The sequence below is a fragment of the Catharus ustulatus genome, chromosome 2 (genome assembly GCF_009819885.2).
Source record: "Catharus ustulatus isolate bCatUst1 chromosome 2, bCatUst1.pri.v2, whole genome shotgun sequence".
NCBI classification, from domain to species: domain Eukaryota; kingdom Metazoa; phylum Chordata; class Aves; order Passeriformes; family Turdidae; genus Catharus; species Catharus ustulatus.
Genome location: NC_046222.1, coordinates 117,020,890 through 117,038,405, shown reverse-complemented (window position 1 = coordinate 117,038,405; position 17,516 = coordinate 117,020,890). Strand labels below are relative to the sequence as shown.

The window sequence follows — 17,516 nt, the reverse complement described above, 5'->3', positions numbered from 1 at the left end:
GGAGCTTCCCTCACTGGAGATATTCCAGAACCGTCTGGACACAATCCTGTGCCATGCGCTGTGGGACGCCCCTGCTCCAGCAGGGAGGTGGGACTACTGTGGTCCCTTCCAGCCTGACCCATCCCGGGATCCAGCGGTCCCGTGGCACAGTGGCAGCGCCATCCCCATGTCTCGTGTGTGCCCTCATGTCCCGTCTGTGTCCCCGTGTCCCGTCTGTGTCCCCGCCCGTGTCCCCGTGTCCCTCTCTCCCGTCTCCGCTCCCGTCTCCATCCCGCTTCCCTCTGCCCCCGCCCCGCCCGCGCTTCCCGGAAAGGTTCCCCGTTCGCTTCCGGTTCCGTGCCCCATCATGGCGGCGGCCCCTGCGCCCGGCGGGCTCTGAGCGCTGCGGAGCCGCCCCGCTCCCGCCGCCCCTTCCCCGCTCCGTCCGCGCGGGGCGAGCCGGGCGCGGTGCCGGCGCCGCCGGGAGCCGTTCCCGGGCTGCCGCGCGGCTCCTGCCCGGGGCCGAGGCGCCGCCGCCGCCGCCATGGCGCCGGTGCAGCTGGAGAGCGCCCAGCTGGTGCCGGCCGGCCCCGCGTCAGCCCCGGCCCCGCCGGCCCCCGGCACCGTGACAGCCGCCGCCAGCCCCGGCTACCGCCTCAGCACCCTCATCGAGTTCCTCCTGCACCGCACCTACGCCGAGCTCACCGTGCTGGCCGACCTGTGAGTGCCGCAGATCTCTCCGTGCCCGGCTGGCGGTGCCGCCTCGCTGCATCCCGGGAGGATGCGGAGGCCTCGCCAGGGATCTGTCCCGGAGCTCATCCGGGGCTGCAGTGGGGGGAGGTGGTCGCGCTTTCCCATTCATAAAATGGTTTGGGTTGGAAGGGACCATAAAGATCACCCAGTTCCAGCTCCCTGCCATGGGCAGGGACACCTTCCCTTCGACCAGGTTGCTCAGAGCACCATCCAACCTGGCCTTAAACACTTCCAGGGATTGGGCATCCACAGCTTCTCTGGGAAACCTGTGCCATTGCCTCACCAGCCGCACAGGGAAGAATTTTTTCCTGCTATCTAAGCTAAACTTACTCTTTTTCCATTTGAACCCATTCCCTGTTGTCCTGCCCTTGCAGATAGCCTTGTCCGTTCTCCCACCTGGGAGATGCCTCTGCAGGCAGGTTGGTCTCTGCATCCCTCTGTGTCCAGGGGCACGGCGAAAGCTGCTGAGTGATCTGCCCTAAACAGAGAAAATGATTGTGAGACCTGAGAGCAGCTGCAGATTGGCTGCTTAAATGCCAAATTACTGCCAAAAACCCCGACTGTAGTACTGGTATTAAAATATATGAAATTGGAATGTCTGAAACAGATATTTTCAGATGCTGCAACTCCTTGACTTACCTCTGTAGTTTTTAAAAGACTATTTGATTATTTCTGGGAAATAAGTTATTTACATTTACTTAATGATCTGTTGTGCTGATGTTGTTGTGTTTGAAGTGGCAAAACAAAGGGATGTTTTTGGGCCAAGAAAAACTTTCCTGAAAGCATTTGGACTCTGAATAAACCTTCTTCCCTCTTACTTTGTTTAACCATAGAGGTTCTTGTGGGGAAGCTGTGTGTTTCAAGAAGTGACATACAGAACAAATGGGAAAAGTTAGGTATAACAATTGTACAGCATCATGTCTGCTAAGGGTGCCAACAGAAGTTTGCCTTACATGAGTTAAAGAATGTTCAGACTCTGGAGAGGACAAGGAATTTTAGAGTTTTAGTTTGCTTTGAAGAAACTTCTGAAATATCAATCAAGAAGTCCTTCCTGTATGTTTATGTAGAGTAAGGGATCTCAGCAACCTTCATCAAACTTTTCTGGTACAGAGTAGTGACAGGTGACCCATGGTACTATTTTTTATATACTTTATAGTTGTGTAGAAGCTCCTGTAACTGAAGGTGGCTAACAAAATTTCTATTTGTCTGGAATGTAATAGAATGGTATATAATAAATCTTTTTTTCCCCCCCCCCTCTTCTTTCATATAGATTACCAAGAAAGACTGATATGGAAAGGTGAGTTATGATAACAGAATCTGTAATGCATATTAAAATATAGAACTTGTTTAGGATGATAATATTAGTAAAATGTTGTTAAAATAAAATCTTTTTCACTAATTTTAGATTTTATGCAAGAAAATAAGCTTTATCTATCTTCCTGTCCCTACATACTGTCAATATTTTTCTCAACATCAGCGACAATATTGGGTTTTGTTGGTATTTGGATTTATAGTTTTTGGGGCTTTTTTATCGCTGTTGCAGTAGGTGAAGGGTGTTTTTCTCTTCATGAATCTTGAAGCAGTGAATTGACAGTAAAGCTGACATGAAAGGGAACTGGAGAATTTAAATAGATTCTAGTTAGTGTGATAAATGTTTTGTTCAGGAGAAACAGTTCAACAATTACAACAAGGTAAAAACCTCTATTCTGCATTTTTCCAAGTTACCTGGTCTTTCTTATCATGGACACTGTTTTCTGCTCCTGTTCCATGTGGTTTTGAAGTGTGAAAATTATTAGAGAGCAAATGTGAGAGACCAGACCAGCACCCTGCCGAAATGAAAAAAATCCATCTACTTTTCTGTTTCTCTTAATAAATGTTATGAAACTTGTAAGAATATTGTTCTCTTCATTTGTGTTGACATATTAATTGATCTCAATTTCTTTAGAGAGATATAACATGTGGAATTAAACCTATTTTCATGACCTGGAATGATTACTTGTACCCCTTTTCCTTCTGCATAGTATTTTATTAAGAGAAACAGTGTGGATTTTGATTTGGTTTAGTTTGGGTTTTTAATAATAACAGTATTTACTGAAGAAATTACTTCCCACTTGTGTCCAGAGTTACCCTGTACTGATGGGCAGGCTGTTCTCATCTAGATATTTAGCATTTCTAGGTAAAGTTGAATTCTACTTTGTGGGGCACATGGCACATGGGTGTGGGGCAACAACTTAAATCCTAATGGATTAGAGAAAAGAAAATAAGACAGCTTTCAGTGTACAAAGAGTGTCCTATGACTGAAATTGTCTTGAAATTAAATGTTCACATCCTTGTTAGCTTTGACTTACAGTCTTCTTGGTGAAATGGATTTCCAGCTCATGGAGGAGCTCATCTTTAGGAATGTGGCTTAATTAATCCATATTTTGTCTAGCTTTGAGACTGTGATGGATTCAGTAGTTGGGCTTCAAGCTCTGTTTCTTGGATGTAGAGCCTTGTGACATTGCACATATACTTTGGTGAAAATGTGATGGTGTTATTCTCTAATAAAGTTCACATAAAATGTAAGTTCTGTACTACAATGCCTATTTAAAAGGTGCTGGGACAAGAAAAAAAGAGAAATTATGCATCATAGTATAATACAGCGCTTTTTTTTCAGGGTCATGTATTAGTTATCAATTGTAAGAATAAATAATCTTACAAGAAAATGGTTGGATTAAAAAAAACATTTGTGGTGAGAAAATTAATAGTGCTGAGTTGTGGGGAAAATCCAGGGGCTTTCTTCTTGGTAATGGAGACTGGATTTTGCACAGTATCATTGTCTTTTTCTGGGAAATTTCAGTCTTTGACCACATCACTGTGTTCCTTTGTTTTCCTCACATCTAACTTGTTTTTCACTGGTTTAGTTTGTAGTGTTTTACCTTGGTCTTCTGCACTTCTGAAAAGTGTCTGGTTACATCTTCCCTACAGTTTCCCTTTAGATACTTGAAGATGTCAGTAGGATCTTGCCACAGCCTTTTCCTCTTAAGTAGGAGCAAATTCGGCTTCCTCAGCCCATCCTTGTATTCCACGTGTTTCCTGCAAGTGTAAATCCATCTTCTGATCTCCCCTTGATCACAGAGCAGTTCATCCTGTAGAAGGAAATTTGTTGATCAGGAGTGGTTTGCCCTTGGCAAATTTCTAATGGTTGTTTCCAGGCTCATTTCATGCCTGGTATTTATCAGGATATAGCTTAGAGAAAGATTTGTTCTATTAATTTTTTTTCTTAACTGGATTTAAGCCATGTGAGCTGTAGGTCCCAAGATCCTCCTTTACCTTCTTGAAGAAGGACGTGGTGTTTGCCTTTTTGCTGTCATCAAGACCTTTGATCACTCTGGGTTTGAAAATGATAGAGAGCAACTTTTTTGTTTCTTGTTTTGTAAAGAAACTCCTGAAGTTTTGTCTTCCTTGAGTATTTATTTTTGTGTTGCCCAGCATGAGGTCATATACCTATAATGAAAAACAATGCAGCAAATTTGAAGGTCTCTATGTTTTCTTAGAGAAGTAGATTTCCAATGCAGTTGTCATTCAGGGACAGTGGTGGTGTTTCTGGAAGCAGGGTTCTGTCAAATCAAAGTAACAAATCTTCTCTAACTTCATTTAAGTGGTATTAATGGAACTGTTACCAGAATACTCTGTCTAGATTGGTCAATCATTTTCATTATTAAATTGTTGTGCTTTTGGGGCCTGTTTTTTTAAATTTATTTTCAATCACAGAACATCAGTTTGAATTTTTTCGTGCTGTCATGCTGCTTTTACCATAGATGCTTGATATAACTACTGGATTTTAGCAAGTTCTGTGGCTTTCTAAAGTCTCACTGTAATCATCTTTGAAATCTCTTAAAGTTTTCCTGAATCGTTCAAAATTCTCAACATCTTGTTTTCATAGTGTGGTTGCTATTAGGGCAGTGTGTACATATAGCAGCTTGCCCACCACTTGAAATCTTAATATCAGGCTCAATGCCATTCCAAAACGTGCTCTAGAATACAGAGAAGTTACTGGCTTAGTGCCCAAGTTGTTGGATGAGGTTCACAGTATGTAATGGAAGAAACAGGACCAGATGGTATTAGCTGTGCTTCTGGCTTTGCATGTTCGTCTGCTACAAGCAGATTATGCTTTACTTGCACAAAAGAGTTAACCTCATTACACCAGCACTCTCAGCAGAATCAGGCTCTTTTTGTGTCATGAGTTTGTGTTTTACAGGTTGGGATTAGATGCAGTTTCTGTTTAGTAGAGACCACTATCTTATGCACTAATTAATGTTCTTTTTGTCCAAATGCTTCTGTTACTTTAGAAAATCATATCAGGAAAACAGCTTAGGCTTGGAGCTTTTTCCAAACTAAGTAGAAAACCATAGTGAAGTTGGTAAATTGAACACATAGAAAGGGAGGAAAACCTCTATAAACTGTTGATGAAGTGATATTTCAGAGAATATGGTATTACAGATCTACACTGTAGATCTTTGTGTCTCATCTGATGCATCTGCAATGTAGATCTCTAATAAAGCATGAAAATCTGCCTGTGCCCCTATTGCATTCTCTTTTACAAAAAATAGCTCTGAAGATATGCAGACATACACTCATTTTGACTATCTTGTACAAAAATGGTGAGGAATAATCTCAATTTCTTTGCAAGGCAGGAATAGAAAGCAAAGTTAAAGGAGGGGGTTTTTGTGGTCTTCCCTACCACCACCCTATTTCCATATTGTAACATATGGTGTAAAGATACTGTAAAAACGATATTTTATTTAGTATCTTATTTATTTATAGTGAATATAAATGCATTGTTACTGTCAGGTCCTGTAATCCTTGGGTATGTTGCCTGCTTTAAACTTAATCTTAAGCTTTGGGGAAATCCTATAAAATGTGTAAAGATAATTTAGTTGAACTCACTATGGAATTGTTTCTCTTACAGTCAGCGATTAATATCTGTGAATATGCTTTTTTGTTTCCCCAGACAGTCATGATTTGTTAGAATCCATGTATGATGTTAGGTATTTGCAACAGAGACTTTTTTCCCCCATGCTCTTAATCATAGAAGCCACATAGTACTGATGCCTGCATTAACACAATTAGAAGTTATCATTACAGCTCTTTTTTTCTTTTAATTGGCGCACAGTTAAATTGCAGCTTTATTACATATCTGAGCACTATCTTAATGTACTTTTTTTTTTCCTCCAGAAAAATAGAGATAGTGCAGTTTGCAAGTCGCACTCGTCAGCTCTTTGTTCGTTTGTTAGCCTTGGTCAAGTGGGCTAATAATGCTGGGAAGGTGGAAAAATGTGCGGTAAGTTAGAGACTGAGTCTGGCAAGAAACAGGCTCTGAGGGATATGGGATATTGCTGCACCCTGACTTCTTTTTACTACAGAATTTTTTTTTTAAATGCTGTTTAGAATTGTATAATCTAGTTTTTATCAGTTTGTGTTCCCAAAAACTCATCAGTGGCATAAAATGAAAGGCTTGTCTGCACATAGTTTCAGTAATGTTTTGAGTTAAGATAACAAGACAGGGAAGATGGTGATCTGAGTGTGTTAGTTCTTATTATCACTTTCATCCTGATCTTGGATAAATAAGAATAAAGTCCAGAATGTTGCAGAAAAACAAGTCCCTACTGATAGCAAACAAGTATGGTTGCATTCCAGTAGCAATCAGCAGATAAAGAGCTGTGAGGCTGTGCAGGTCCCCCACAGCATCAGGAATGGCATGTGGATTTTAAGTGTCCTTGCATGTGAATGTAAGAAGTGGCCAGAATATTCATTCTTTCTTTGTTTTGTAAATGCAGTTACTTGAACTGGAAGTGAAGGATAAACTGAATATAAAGGGCCATTGATTTGTGCATTTTTTGACTTGCCTTTGTTTTTTTTAACTCCTTGTTCTCGGCAGATGATATCAAGTTTCTTAGATCAGCAAGCCATCCTGTTTGTGGACACTGCTGATCGTCTGGCATCGCTGGCTCGAGATGCTTTGGTTCATGCTCGGCTGCCCAGCTTTGCCATCCCGTATGCAATTGATGTTCTGACAACTGGATCCTACCCTCGGCTGCCCACCTGCATTAGGGTAAATACCCCTGGGGGGTGTGGGAATCCCCTGTATGGCATCAAATGCATGGTAATCAAACTAATTGTCTGTGTGCAGATGGAATTGTAGCTCAATACAGGCCTAGTGCCAAGTCTCTGCAGTGTCAATTTCTCATGCAGAACACTTCCTGAACAAGTTACGCTTTCCCAGCAAAGATTTCCCTCCATTTATTTAGTTCTGCCAAATTTAGTGATTTTTGTTCAGTGGTCAGTCTTGGGTGAAATGTAATCAGCTAGAAAGCAAATCTGAGTGTAAGATATAAAACTTCTCTGGGCAATGACCTGTAGCATTTATATTTTCAGACTTCTGGTCTGGTTGGTTTTCACAATTGCTGCTATCAATCTGTTATACCTGTTTGAGATAAACAGACTTGCTCGTGTTTATTGTAACAGGATAAAATTATCCCTCCTGACCCAATAACAAAGAGTGAGAAGCAAACCACACTTCATCAGCTAAACCAGATCCTTCGCCATCGACTCGTGACTACGGATCTCCCTCCACAGCTGGCAAATCTTACAGTTGGTAAGAGTTGGAACTGCTTTTTAAAAGTGATATAAAACTGTTGTTTGAATGCTAAAGCAAAGCTAAATGATAGCTTAATAGAGACTATTAAGAATGCTTCATCTATTACAACTGGGATCCTGTCTCTGACATCAAAATATGTGGGTTTTTTTCCCTGTTTGAAAAATGAGAGCACTGATAAAATTGCTGAAATGGTATTTATTTTTAAGAAGAAATCCCGTGCAGGTAATGTCATGAAGTTTTAGACATTGTCTTGGTCTTTCAGAAAATGTTTTGTGAAACAGTCTTTGGGCTACTTAATTTAGTTTTAAAATCAGTTATACTGTTAGGTCTTTCTGCAGAAACTCTTTGAACTTGAGTTTAAACAAGTCACTCAGTGTTGCTTTTTTAAGCTGTTTTGATATTCATTTTTAGGCACAGAATTTGTTGATATTTATGCATGCCTGTTGTTCAGTGGCTCACCACAGTACCAGATCTCTTAAACTGCTTTGAGAGCTCTGTTTTTATTTAGCCCAAGCAGTGGTAAACACTAAGACAACCTCTAATACAGGAAGGATGGCTATAAACTGGACTGGGTTATTGCAGATTCACAGAGAATAGGGGGGAATGGACCTAGTCCATACTTTTAACCAAGACAAGGTTAGCCATTTGTAAATCATTCCCCACAGACCTAGATCAAAGATGTTTCTGAAGAATCTTAGTGCTAGTTTTCTCTATTCCCTGTTTGGGTACTTGCAGTATCAGCATTAGAGATATTTTTCTCTAATGGAAGTACATATGAATGATATATGGATAATATGGATGATATTTCAGAGTTCTTGAGAGTTTTCAACTAGCTAAACATTTCAATGACTTTTGTTTTCTGGTTTGGAGTGTGGTTTGTTTTAAAAGCATGTCTGGGCTTCCAGAGTTAAATTTTTGCAGGAATATTTCTTAATGTCTTTACTTGTGAAGGTATATAACAGTTTGTTAAATGATTGAGAAGGTTGACCTGCATGTCAGAGTAAGGACTTGTACTTACTTGTTTGCTCTGCCTCTCATTCTTTTTATGACCTTGCTTGCATAGTTTAAAAGTCCTTGCTCCCAATCTGTGAAACAGATAGCAGTGTTCACAGGTGTGAGGACATACATGTCAATTAGATAAATAATGTGCATAAGCTTTGCTTGTTGTGTATATATAAATTCTGCAGGAGATTATCTTCCTCACATGAAAGTGGATTTATAATATTCTAATATTGAATAAATGCTTTGCACTGAGATATGTTTTCAGGGCTGGATTTCAGCCTGGGATGAGATCCATGTTCTGAATGTCATTTGAATATTGCTGAAAGCATTCATTGTTGATAGTAGCAAAGAATAGGAATATTTCAGCCAGATGTTTTGTTTGTCAGGCTGGTATTCAGCTCAGTGTAACAGAAACACAAGTGTTAACAAGTTATCAGATTTAACAAGTTAACTTCAGGACAGTTTGTACATCTTTCTATGCTGCTTATTGACATTGAGTCTGTTGCAGACTGTAAAATGTTCACAGTTGCATGGAAACATAAGCAACTGAGCAGAAATGATAGGGAAGTAATTCATTATCAGTGCCAGGAGCTACCACACTGTTATTTTTTAGGCATCTTAGGAGACTGAGTGAAATAAAACATTCCTTTCTTCCTTAGCCAATGGCCGTGTGAAGTTCCGAGTTGAGGGTGAGTTTGAGGCCACCTTGACAGTGATGGGTGATGACCCTGACATCCCCTGGCGCCTTCTCAAGCTGGAAATTTTGGTTGAAGACAAGGAAACTGGTGGTAAAGAAAAAAATCAATTTTACGCTTTGTTTTTAACATGGTATTCATCTCTGACACTGTATAAGTCTTGTTTGTGCTGGGTTTTCTGTGTATCACCACTTAAGAGAGTGAAGTTATATGTACTTGTTATGTTTTGACCTTGCTTTATAGGCTTTTAATGCCTTATCAAAGCTATACAGTGACAGTGTAATAAAATGAGTGACATTTCCAGAGTAAACCAAGAACATTGTTTTGTTATAAAACCCTTGTATGGAAGTTGCTTGGTACAGGTATCCTTTATATTTTTAATTTTTCAATTGACTGAATTATTTTAAATACCTACTTTCCTGATGGCTAATGTGATTTATTTTTCATTTGCTAAAGATGGTCGAGCCTTGGTTCACAGCATGCAGATCAACTTCATCCATCAGCTGGTCCAGTCCCGGCTGTTTGCTGATGAAAAACCCCTTCAGGACATGTACAACTGCTTGCGTATCCTTCTGAAAGGGGCTTCTGAATTAGGTGTTTATTGTAGCCTTGCTTTTAGCAGCTGGAAGTCAGGAAAGACAGTTTCCATGCTAAGCTTGGGGGAGATGTCTGGACATGAAGTTATGGTGGCCTTGAAGTAAAATGATGGCCTTGGAAGCAGTAATTCTGCGGTGTCTGCGTTTCAAATTTAATTCTACACACTAAATTAGCAAAGGTGAAGGTGAAGTATTCAAGACAACAGGTTGTGTGGTAAGTCCATGCAGCAGCAGCAGCTAATTTTGGAGATTAAATACAGAGCTGACTTGGAAGTTATGGGAGCTGGCAGTTCTTGCTATCAAGAACTGCAGTAAAGTGCAGTTGATGAGGGGGTTTTAACTCTATTGTATCTGTGTGAATAATGAGAGGAGATCATCAGGACATCACAGGATGTGCAGTGATCTTCCACTTGGCAGAGGGCAGATTGTTTGACAATGTTAAATGGATTTCAGTGAGGCTCTTTCTGCAAAAAGAGTCATGTTTTTCTTAGGGTGACCATGGGAGATGGGGTTAGTGGTAACTATAGGGTGAGTAAAATTCCTTTGTTAGTAATCATCTTTTCAGTACAAGATGATGACAACCAGAAATTTGTAAAACAGGGCTATGACTCTCTTGTCTAACAACTTGTCCTAGTTTAGAGTTTAGAAAACCACAAAAAAAAACCCTTTGAGAAATATTTGGTGCCGTTTATATATCTTTATCTCTGGATTAGTACATTAGTTTGTTTTCAGACAGAATCTTGTGTGACTTAGATGACAAAAGGATTGATGTAGTATACAGAAACAGGTTTATGTAGTGTACAGACTTCCTGGACATCTTATATTTTCTTAGCTCCATGCCTTAGACTCCTTCTGCCTGGCTCTTCAGCTGGAAGTCTTGCATTCACAAACACTAATGCTGATCCGAGAGCGCTGGGGTGACCTTGTGCAAGTGGAGCGGTACCATGCAGGGAAATGTCTCTCACTCTCTGTTTGGAAGTAAGTTCATTTCAAAAGGACTGTTAACAAACAATAAATGAAAAAGCAGGAGGGATTATATTTACCAAGGTTGAGCTATAACTTTCAGCTGTACTTTCTTTTTGATGTGAGACTTCTGATTCTTGTAATTAAGTACCTACATGTGTTGAGTGATTTGCAAAGTAAGGGTTGCACATTCATGTACAAATATCTAAAAATTGATTAGATCTCTGTCAGAGTTCTACTGTATTTATTGCTTGACTTGCACTAGATAAAATTTTAAAAAGCAATCCAAATACACTTCTGATTGTGTTAAATTTGCAGTCATCTAAAATTCTTCATGTAGTTACAGTTTACAGTTCTGCTTTAAAATGTCATCTAAAACATATGCCTTTTTCAGGTCAGCTGACACAATGTTGTTTCTAGCCAGAACACACAGAATTAAGGTTTAGCTACTGAAAAACATATTTTCTGTTCTTCCAGTTGCATGGTTTAATTATTCAATTCATTTTAAGTCAACAGGTACTTGGCAGGAAAACAGGGACTGCATCTGTCCATAAGGTCACTATAAAAATTGATGAAACTGATGTCTCAAAACCCTTACAAATATCTCATGAACCTCCACTGCCAGCCTGTGATTCCAAACTGATGGAAAGAGCTATGAAGGTAAAGCTTTGCTTTGCTGGAGGCATCTAGTTTTGTGAATTGAAAACTCAAGTGCTTTACACTGTCAGTTTGTTCCACTTTGATTCTATTTAAAGAACTGTTTCTAAGATTTCTAGTAAGTGGTTACTGTAGGTTGTGTAGTGTTTATGTGAGGACCTCAAATTGTTGTTGCAAATTATTGGCCTTGACTTAATCTTAAAAATTGCACCTACTTCACAGTGCATTATACCACTTGTGAGATGGAATGCTGACTGGGGGGAAACAACAGCAACATGCCAGTTACTATTAGTGTTTGGCTTGAAACACTTTATAGAGAGACAGTTCTTCCCTTTCCTGTCTTGGAGCTCCTCTGAAAATCAGCTTCCCCTTGTCACTGGATTTGGCAGTGCTATCCAGTTTAGAAAATCTTATATTATGATTTGGGATCTTCGGATATAATTCTCAAATCATAATAATATAATACAATAATAATATATTATTTCCATGTATTATGGAAATCTTGTGCTGAAAAGCCCATGTGGTTTGTTTGTTACTAGTGTTAGGTGAAGTTTAGTTTTACATTATCACTAACCAGGTTTTGTCATGTGGTCCATTTGAATATTCCAATTCCTGTATTTTAAATGTGGGATTGTTGCAGTGATCCAAAATCAGTAACTGCAGCCAGCTACCTACTTGGATCGTGATTCACTGGGGATAATTCTAGATCCTGCTAAAAGATATTTAAGTAAAAACTGCATTCCGGATATTGTAATAAATCCTCTGTAAGTCCCTCAGCAAATGTGGCTGTGATATATCAGGATTTCTTTGGATATTTGGGTTTAGGGGAGTTAGTAAACTGGAGTGCATGGTGTAGTCTTCACACTTTCAGTACAGTTTTTCTGCAGGGAAAAGCTCCTCAGCTTAGATCTTTTGCCTGTCTCACAGAATTTTCTACTGATGGTAGCCTCCACCTCCTGTACATACTTTGTATTTCAACCTCTTGGCCAGCATGTTACCAGTGCTGACAGACAAGTCTGTGTGGTGAATGTCTAGAACTCCCAAGGTTTCAGCTACAGGGGGATGTGGGAAACCTAGTGAAGCATGGTAGCCTTCTACTCCTAGAGTAGGAATTGTACTGTTAGTATAGTAAATATATACTGTATTTACTTCTTTAATAGCCTAAATTAGCATGTTTAAGCTACTGAATATAGAGTGGGTTTAGTGAAGATGCTGTGTTTATGTGTAAATCCAAGGAAATACTCTTTATCTGCAGCATCTGCTGAAGATCTTCTGGAGCTGACACGGTCTAACATTACTGAACCAAGTCTGCAGCTCATAGATTGATATGAGGCCACTGTAAATTTGAGATGCATCCAAGTTAATGCTGCCCCCCTTTATAAGGACTTGCTCTGAACTTAAAAAAGTTATCAGCTGTGGCAAATACAGTGCTGTTGTAGTGTTTGAATAATGATCTCAGCTGTAATGACGTAGATGGCACACTGGGTTTCTGTTTGTTTAAGATACTGTATAAAACAGTGGCACAAACAAACATGTTTGTCTGAGCAAGTTGTTCTGCATTAACCTACTGAAAATTGGATGGAGCTATAGAACATGTAGTCACTTCTTAGTGAGGAGGATTTAACCCATTGCAACTGCTGAGGTGAAATAATGTAGTGGATGGATAAAGACTTAATTTTTAAGGGCTTGTCTTGGAAGGCTTGTCTTTAGGGGAAGGTCATTCTGGTATGCAAAAACTTGCACTGAATATATTATAATTCTGTAGTGTATGAACCTCTTCTGCATTTATCTCTTATGCTAGAATAAAATTTGTGTTTAATTCAGCTTGAACAGTTTTCAAAGTAGTGTGAGGTTACCTAGAAAAAAGGTTTTGTGGTAATCTGGAGCTTTGCTTATGCAAAATATGTAAACAACGTGACTGGGATGTGAATGAATGTGGATGCAAATGCTTTAATTTAGGTTGTACAAGTGAGTTACAGTGAATATAATTGGTGGCATGAGCTTCAGCACTGGCAGTGCAACAGAATGTAGATGCAAGCCCCTAGATGTTTCTGGGTTCAGTAGGGTTGGCCATATTCAGTGTCCGTCACTGCATTTTTACCCTGTTAGCAGGACTTAAACTTGTTGGATTTCATGTTACAGCTGCATGTGTGATTTGTGTAGAGGCAGCCATATCCTAATGAAGTGTTACTTCCATTTGTTTTGTGTTTGGGGTCGTTTTTCTTTAGCTTAAGCTGGTAACCAGGGGCTGAGAAAAAGAATCTAAGCTGAAAATGGACCAACCTTGATCCAGAACAGGAGTGGCAACAGCATAATTTTTGAAGTGTCTTTTACATCTTCTAATCTTGGCTCAAAACTCCTCCCACTGCCTGCTGCACAGACAGAATCTCATGGTAGCTTGTTGTATTTTATAGTGCTCCAGATACTCAAGTTAATAGTCAATGTGGCTCACCACAGTTCTAAGCAAATTATTTCTGAAGTGATTGTTTCATTAAGTACCTTTGTTCCAGTGTGCTAATGCAGAAAGACTACGCATCAAATATGAGCTTACTCAAGTATTTTTCTTTTTTACAGATTGACCACCTATCAATAGAAAAACTCCTAATAGACAGTGTCCATGCAAGATCTCATCAGAAACTCCAGGAGCTGAAAGCTATTCTTAAGACCCACAATGTTAATGACAATTGTATGTGTTTTCTGGTGAAGTTTTTCTAGTCCATTTGTGTCTAGGGATGATTTCCTTTTCTCTTGATGTTTCTTGTTTTCATTAATTTAAATTTTAAAAAATTAAGGGAAACTTGTTCAAATTAACAAAACTTAGCTTTGAATTAATCTGCATTGATAACTGTAAAATACCCATACATTTAAATGCAGTGTAATAAGTGAAGCTGGTAGAACATTGTAGTCTGGCTTGAAGGGTTAAAATTAGCTGTAAAACTTATTTGTGTTCAGAATTGAAAGCAAATCTTTCACTGTTTTGAACTAGTTTTGGATGAGACTTTACTTAAGCTGCTATTGAAAGTTTTGGTATTTAGATTGGTAATTGTGAAGCAGTGAGTCAAAAGATAATTGAGGATTAATCATCTTCAAATTTGGTCTGCCTTTTCTCATTGGTTTGTCACTGTTTTCACAGGGAAATTCTAATATTCAGATTCCTCTCTGTCAACACTATAAATAAACATACAGGTTTTTTGATTATAATTGGCTAAGTTTTAATACAAGCTTGAATTTTGAGTGAAATTATTAACGCCATCTTTTGTTTAGCCTTCATTGAGACGGCTCTCCCAACTCTTGTAATTCCAATTTTGGAACCATGTGGTCGATCAGAGTGCCTGCATGTATTTGTTGATCTCCACTCTGGAATGTTCCAGCTGATGCTGTATGGTGTTGGTAAGTAGGCACAAAACTAGGAGTTATTTCATATCTTGCAAGAATCCTGCGCTACGAGGTAATTTTGTGGGAACAATTCTGTCAGATCTGCAAAGTTCTGTGAGCAAATGAACTCCACACTTGGTTCATCATCTAGGTATTGGAGTTGGAGGAATAGAAAAGAGGATCTTAGTGTTTAAGTGTCACAGTTCAGTTAAGATTATTTTAAGAGGACAAAAGAATAATTGTTGTTGGGGGTCAATGCAATGCATGTTCTTCGTGACTCATGATTCCTGGCTTGTGCTGTGTCATTTCACATGGACCTGAGTGAGAATTGTATTATGTGACCTTATGCATTTTGAGTTAAGAAAAGTTTGAGTTTTCTTAAGAAAAGGAAGGAATTTCTTTTCATTTATTTGGTTTATAAGATCGTGCTGTAGTCTCACAAGCGTTATGAATCATCTGTTGGTACAAGGGACAACAAATAAGAGTTGCACCAGAAGTTTCATCTCAATATGAGAAAGCAATTCTTTACAGAGAAATCAAACAATCCTTAGAACAGCCCCCTGAGAGTTTTGGTGGAGTCTGCATCACTGGGAGACGTTCAAGATGCAGTTAGATAATTTCATCTGTGTTCCCTTTACCACAGAAGGTTGGACCAGGTGATCTTTCAGGGTTCCCTTCGAAGCCCAAACCTGGGCTGTGATATGATTATGAGATTAGTTAGATGAGACACTTCCAACGAAAATTTGAAGTCTAGTTTGAAGGTGCTGAGACCATTCATCCACCTGATGCTCTTGCAGATCAACTGACACTCGATGACATAGAGAAATCTGTTAATGATGATATGAAGCGAATCATTCCTTGGCTTCAGCAGCTCAAGTAAGTGACTTGAACAATTCACTTAGTTTGCATGGAATGAATCACCACATCTCTGTTCTGGATGAGGACACTTGCATGGCTTTGTGTTTTACCACCATAGGGATTATACTTTCAAGGTTGTAAGCAACCTTGAGTATTTACCATCTCCTCTAAGCAGTGCAGGAAAGTCTGGTTTTATTTGGAATTGATTCCATGGTCCTGCTTTAATGTTCCCCCTTAACGTGTAGCTTCCTGCATTGCTATAGGCACACTTTGCATGGCATTTTTTCACTTTTAGGTAGCAGACCACTTGCTTCCTGAGAATCTCTTTTTCTGTTCATGTTCACCCTCTGTGTCCTTTATTCCACTCTGTTTCTGCAGCTGAACTCTGCTTGTTTCTCAACACGAATGATCTCACTTCTCACAATACAGAGGAAAAACCAGGAAGTGGCCTAGGATGATTTAAATAATACCTGTTTATCTTCTAGCACTTCAGCCCTTGCTGGTTTAAGCCTCTAATCTTCTTTCCATAAAGCCCTGAGATTTAAGCACAAGATACATTTGGCTCCCATAAGAGGTTGTAGCAAATAATACAAACACAGTTTGCATCTGCATGAGAACTGAGTTCCACCTGCTCCATCGTTTTGGAAATTCCCAGTGCTCTGAGTTAATTGCAGGGTGAAATCTCTATTTGAGGAATTCTGCTTCTAAAAGAAGCTTGATGATGCATGAAGCACTGGCACCCTGGAGAAACTAATCAACCTCCCTTTGTTATAAATAATGTACTTGAGATAATGGCTTGGGTAGTGCTGCAGTTTCTGAGGAAGCTCAGCAGTCCACAGAATGTCTTTTAGGACAACTGTATCTGACATGTATCTGTGAGAATAAATGTGGTGTGTTGTGATGGAGAGGTGCTGAGCACCCACACTTTCCACTGCTGTTGTCAGTGGAAATTTGACTGAATATCCAAGCCATGCATTTCAGAGCCACTTTCAAGTCTAGCTAGTCTCCCTGGCCTTGCCACTGTAGCCAAAATCCATTGGAGAAGGACAAAGTTTCATTCCAAACATGAGAATAAATTTGGTGTCTTGCATGTAGCTCTCCATCCCCAGACTTACTCAGGTGAATGAGATTGTTCATAACATAACTCAGAGTGATATCCAGCTTCAGTGACTTTTTTTTTTTAACTATATTGCTTAGCAGCATATGGGAGCAAAGGTATTCCTTTCAATACCAAAATGTAATTGAAGATTCCAGATTGTCAAATAACAGCAATCTGCATGGTTTTTAAAATGTTTTCCTTTTATGTTTTATATTGTAATTTTATATTGTAGTATATAAAAGTGTATTCAGCAAATAATTTCAGGGCTTTTTTTCTTGAACTAACAACTGTCTGTTAAGCTGAAGACAAGATGTAAAGATAGTAATAAGAGGATATAAAGTAATGAAATTTTCTGTGTGATTTTTCTTTATTTAAGCTGTGCTGCAGTGATAGATGTTGGCTTAGAATATGACAGACTCTTAATTTGACATTATTGCTCTACACAGCTGTGTATTAGAATCATGAAACCTGTCTCAGGGTACTAATACCTTTATTTCCATGCAAGGTTCTGGCTTGGACAGCAGCGCTGCAAACAGTCTATAAAACATCTGCCTACAGTGAGCAGTGAAACTCTTCAACTAGCTAATTATGCCAGCCATCCAGTGGGAAACCTATCCAAACACAAACTGTTCATCAAACTCACTCGCCTTCCCCAGTACTACATTGTAAGTAACTGAAAAATGCTTCTGTCTTTTGCTCCCCATCCTGGATATCCCAAGCAGTTTGTTGTACTGTTAACTCTTAACATTAGCAACCAAGTGATTGATGTAATGCTTGATTCTCTTCTCTCCCTCCCTTCTCCTGTGGGTTTGCTAAGTACTCAGGCTCATACAGAAGAAGGCACACACAGATTTATTATTCAGCAATGTTCCCCATTTTCTGTGTTTCCTGAAAGGTTT

General features: G+C 39.5%; 1 protein-coding gene across 1 annotated transcript in view; it reads left to right on the top strand.

Moving 5' to 3' along the window:
* Positions 1–523: 523 nt before the first annotated feature.
* The window catches only part of MED14 (mediator complex subunit 14), a 34,985-nt gene continuing 17,992 nt past the window's right edge, over positions 524–17,516 (top strand). Inside the window, exons 1-13 of the mRNA XM_033051074.2 lie at positions 524–699; positions 2,003–2,029; positions 5,950–6,055; positions 6,653–6,826; positions 7,240–7,369; positions 9,034–9,162; positions 9,526–9,633; positions 10,511–10,643; positions 11,138–11,288; positions 13,860–13,971; positions 14,550–14,675; positions 15,458–15,536; positions 17,123–17,282. Of these exons, the coding sequence (XP_032906965.1) occupies positions 524–699; positions 2,003–2,029; positions 5,950–6,055; positions 6,653–6,826; positions 7,240–7,369; positions 9,034–9,162; positions 9,526–9,633; positions 10,511–10,643; positions 11,138–11,288; positions 13,860–13,971; positions 14,550–14,675; positions 15,458–15,536; positions 17,123–17,282 (1,611 nt within the window). The remainder of the gene's footprint in view (positions 700–2,002; positions 2,030–5,949; positions 6,056–6,652; positions 6,827–7,239; positions 7,370–9,033; positions 9,163–9,525; positions 9,634–10,510; positions 10,644–11,137; positions 11,289–13,859; positions 13,972–14,549; positions 14,676–15,457; positions 15,537–17,122; positions 17,283–17,516) is intronic.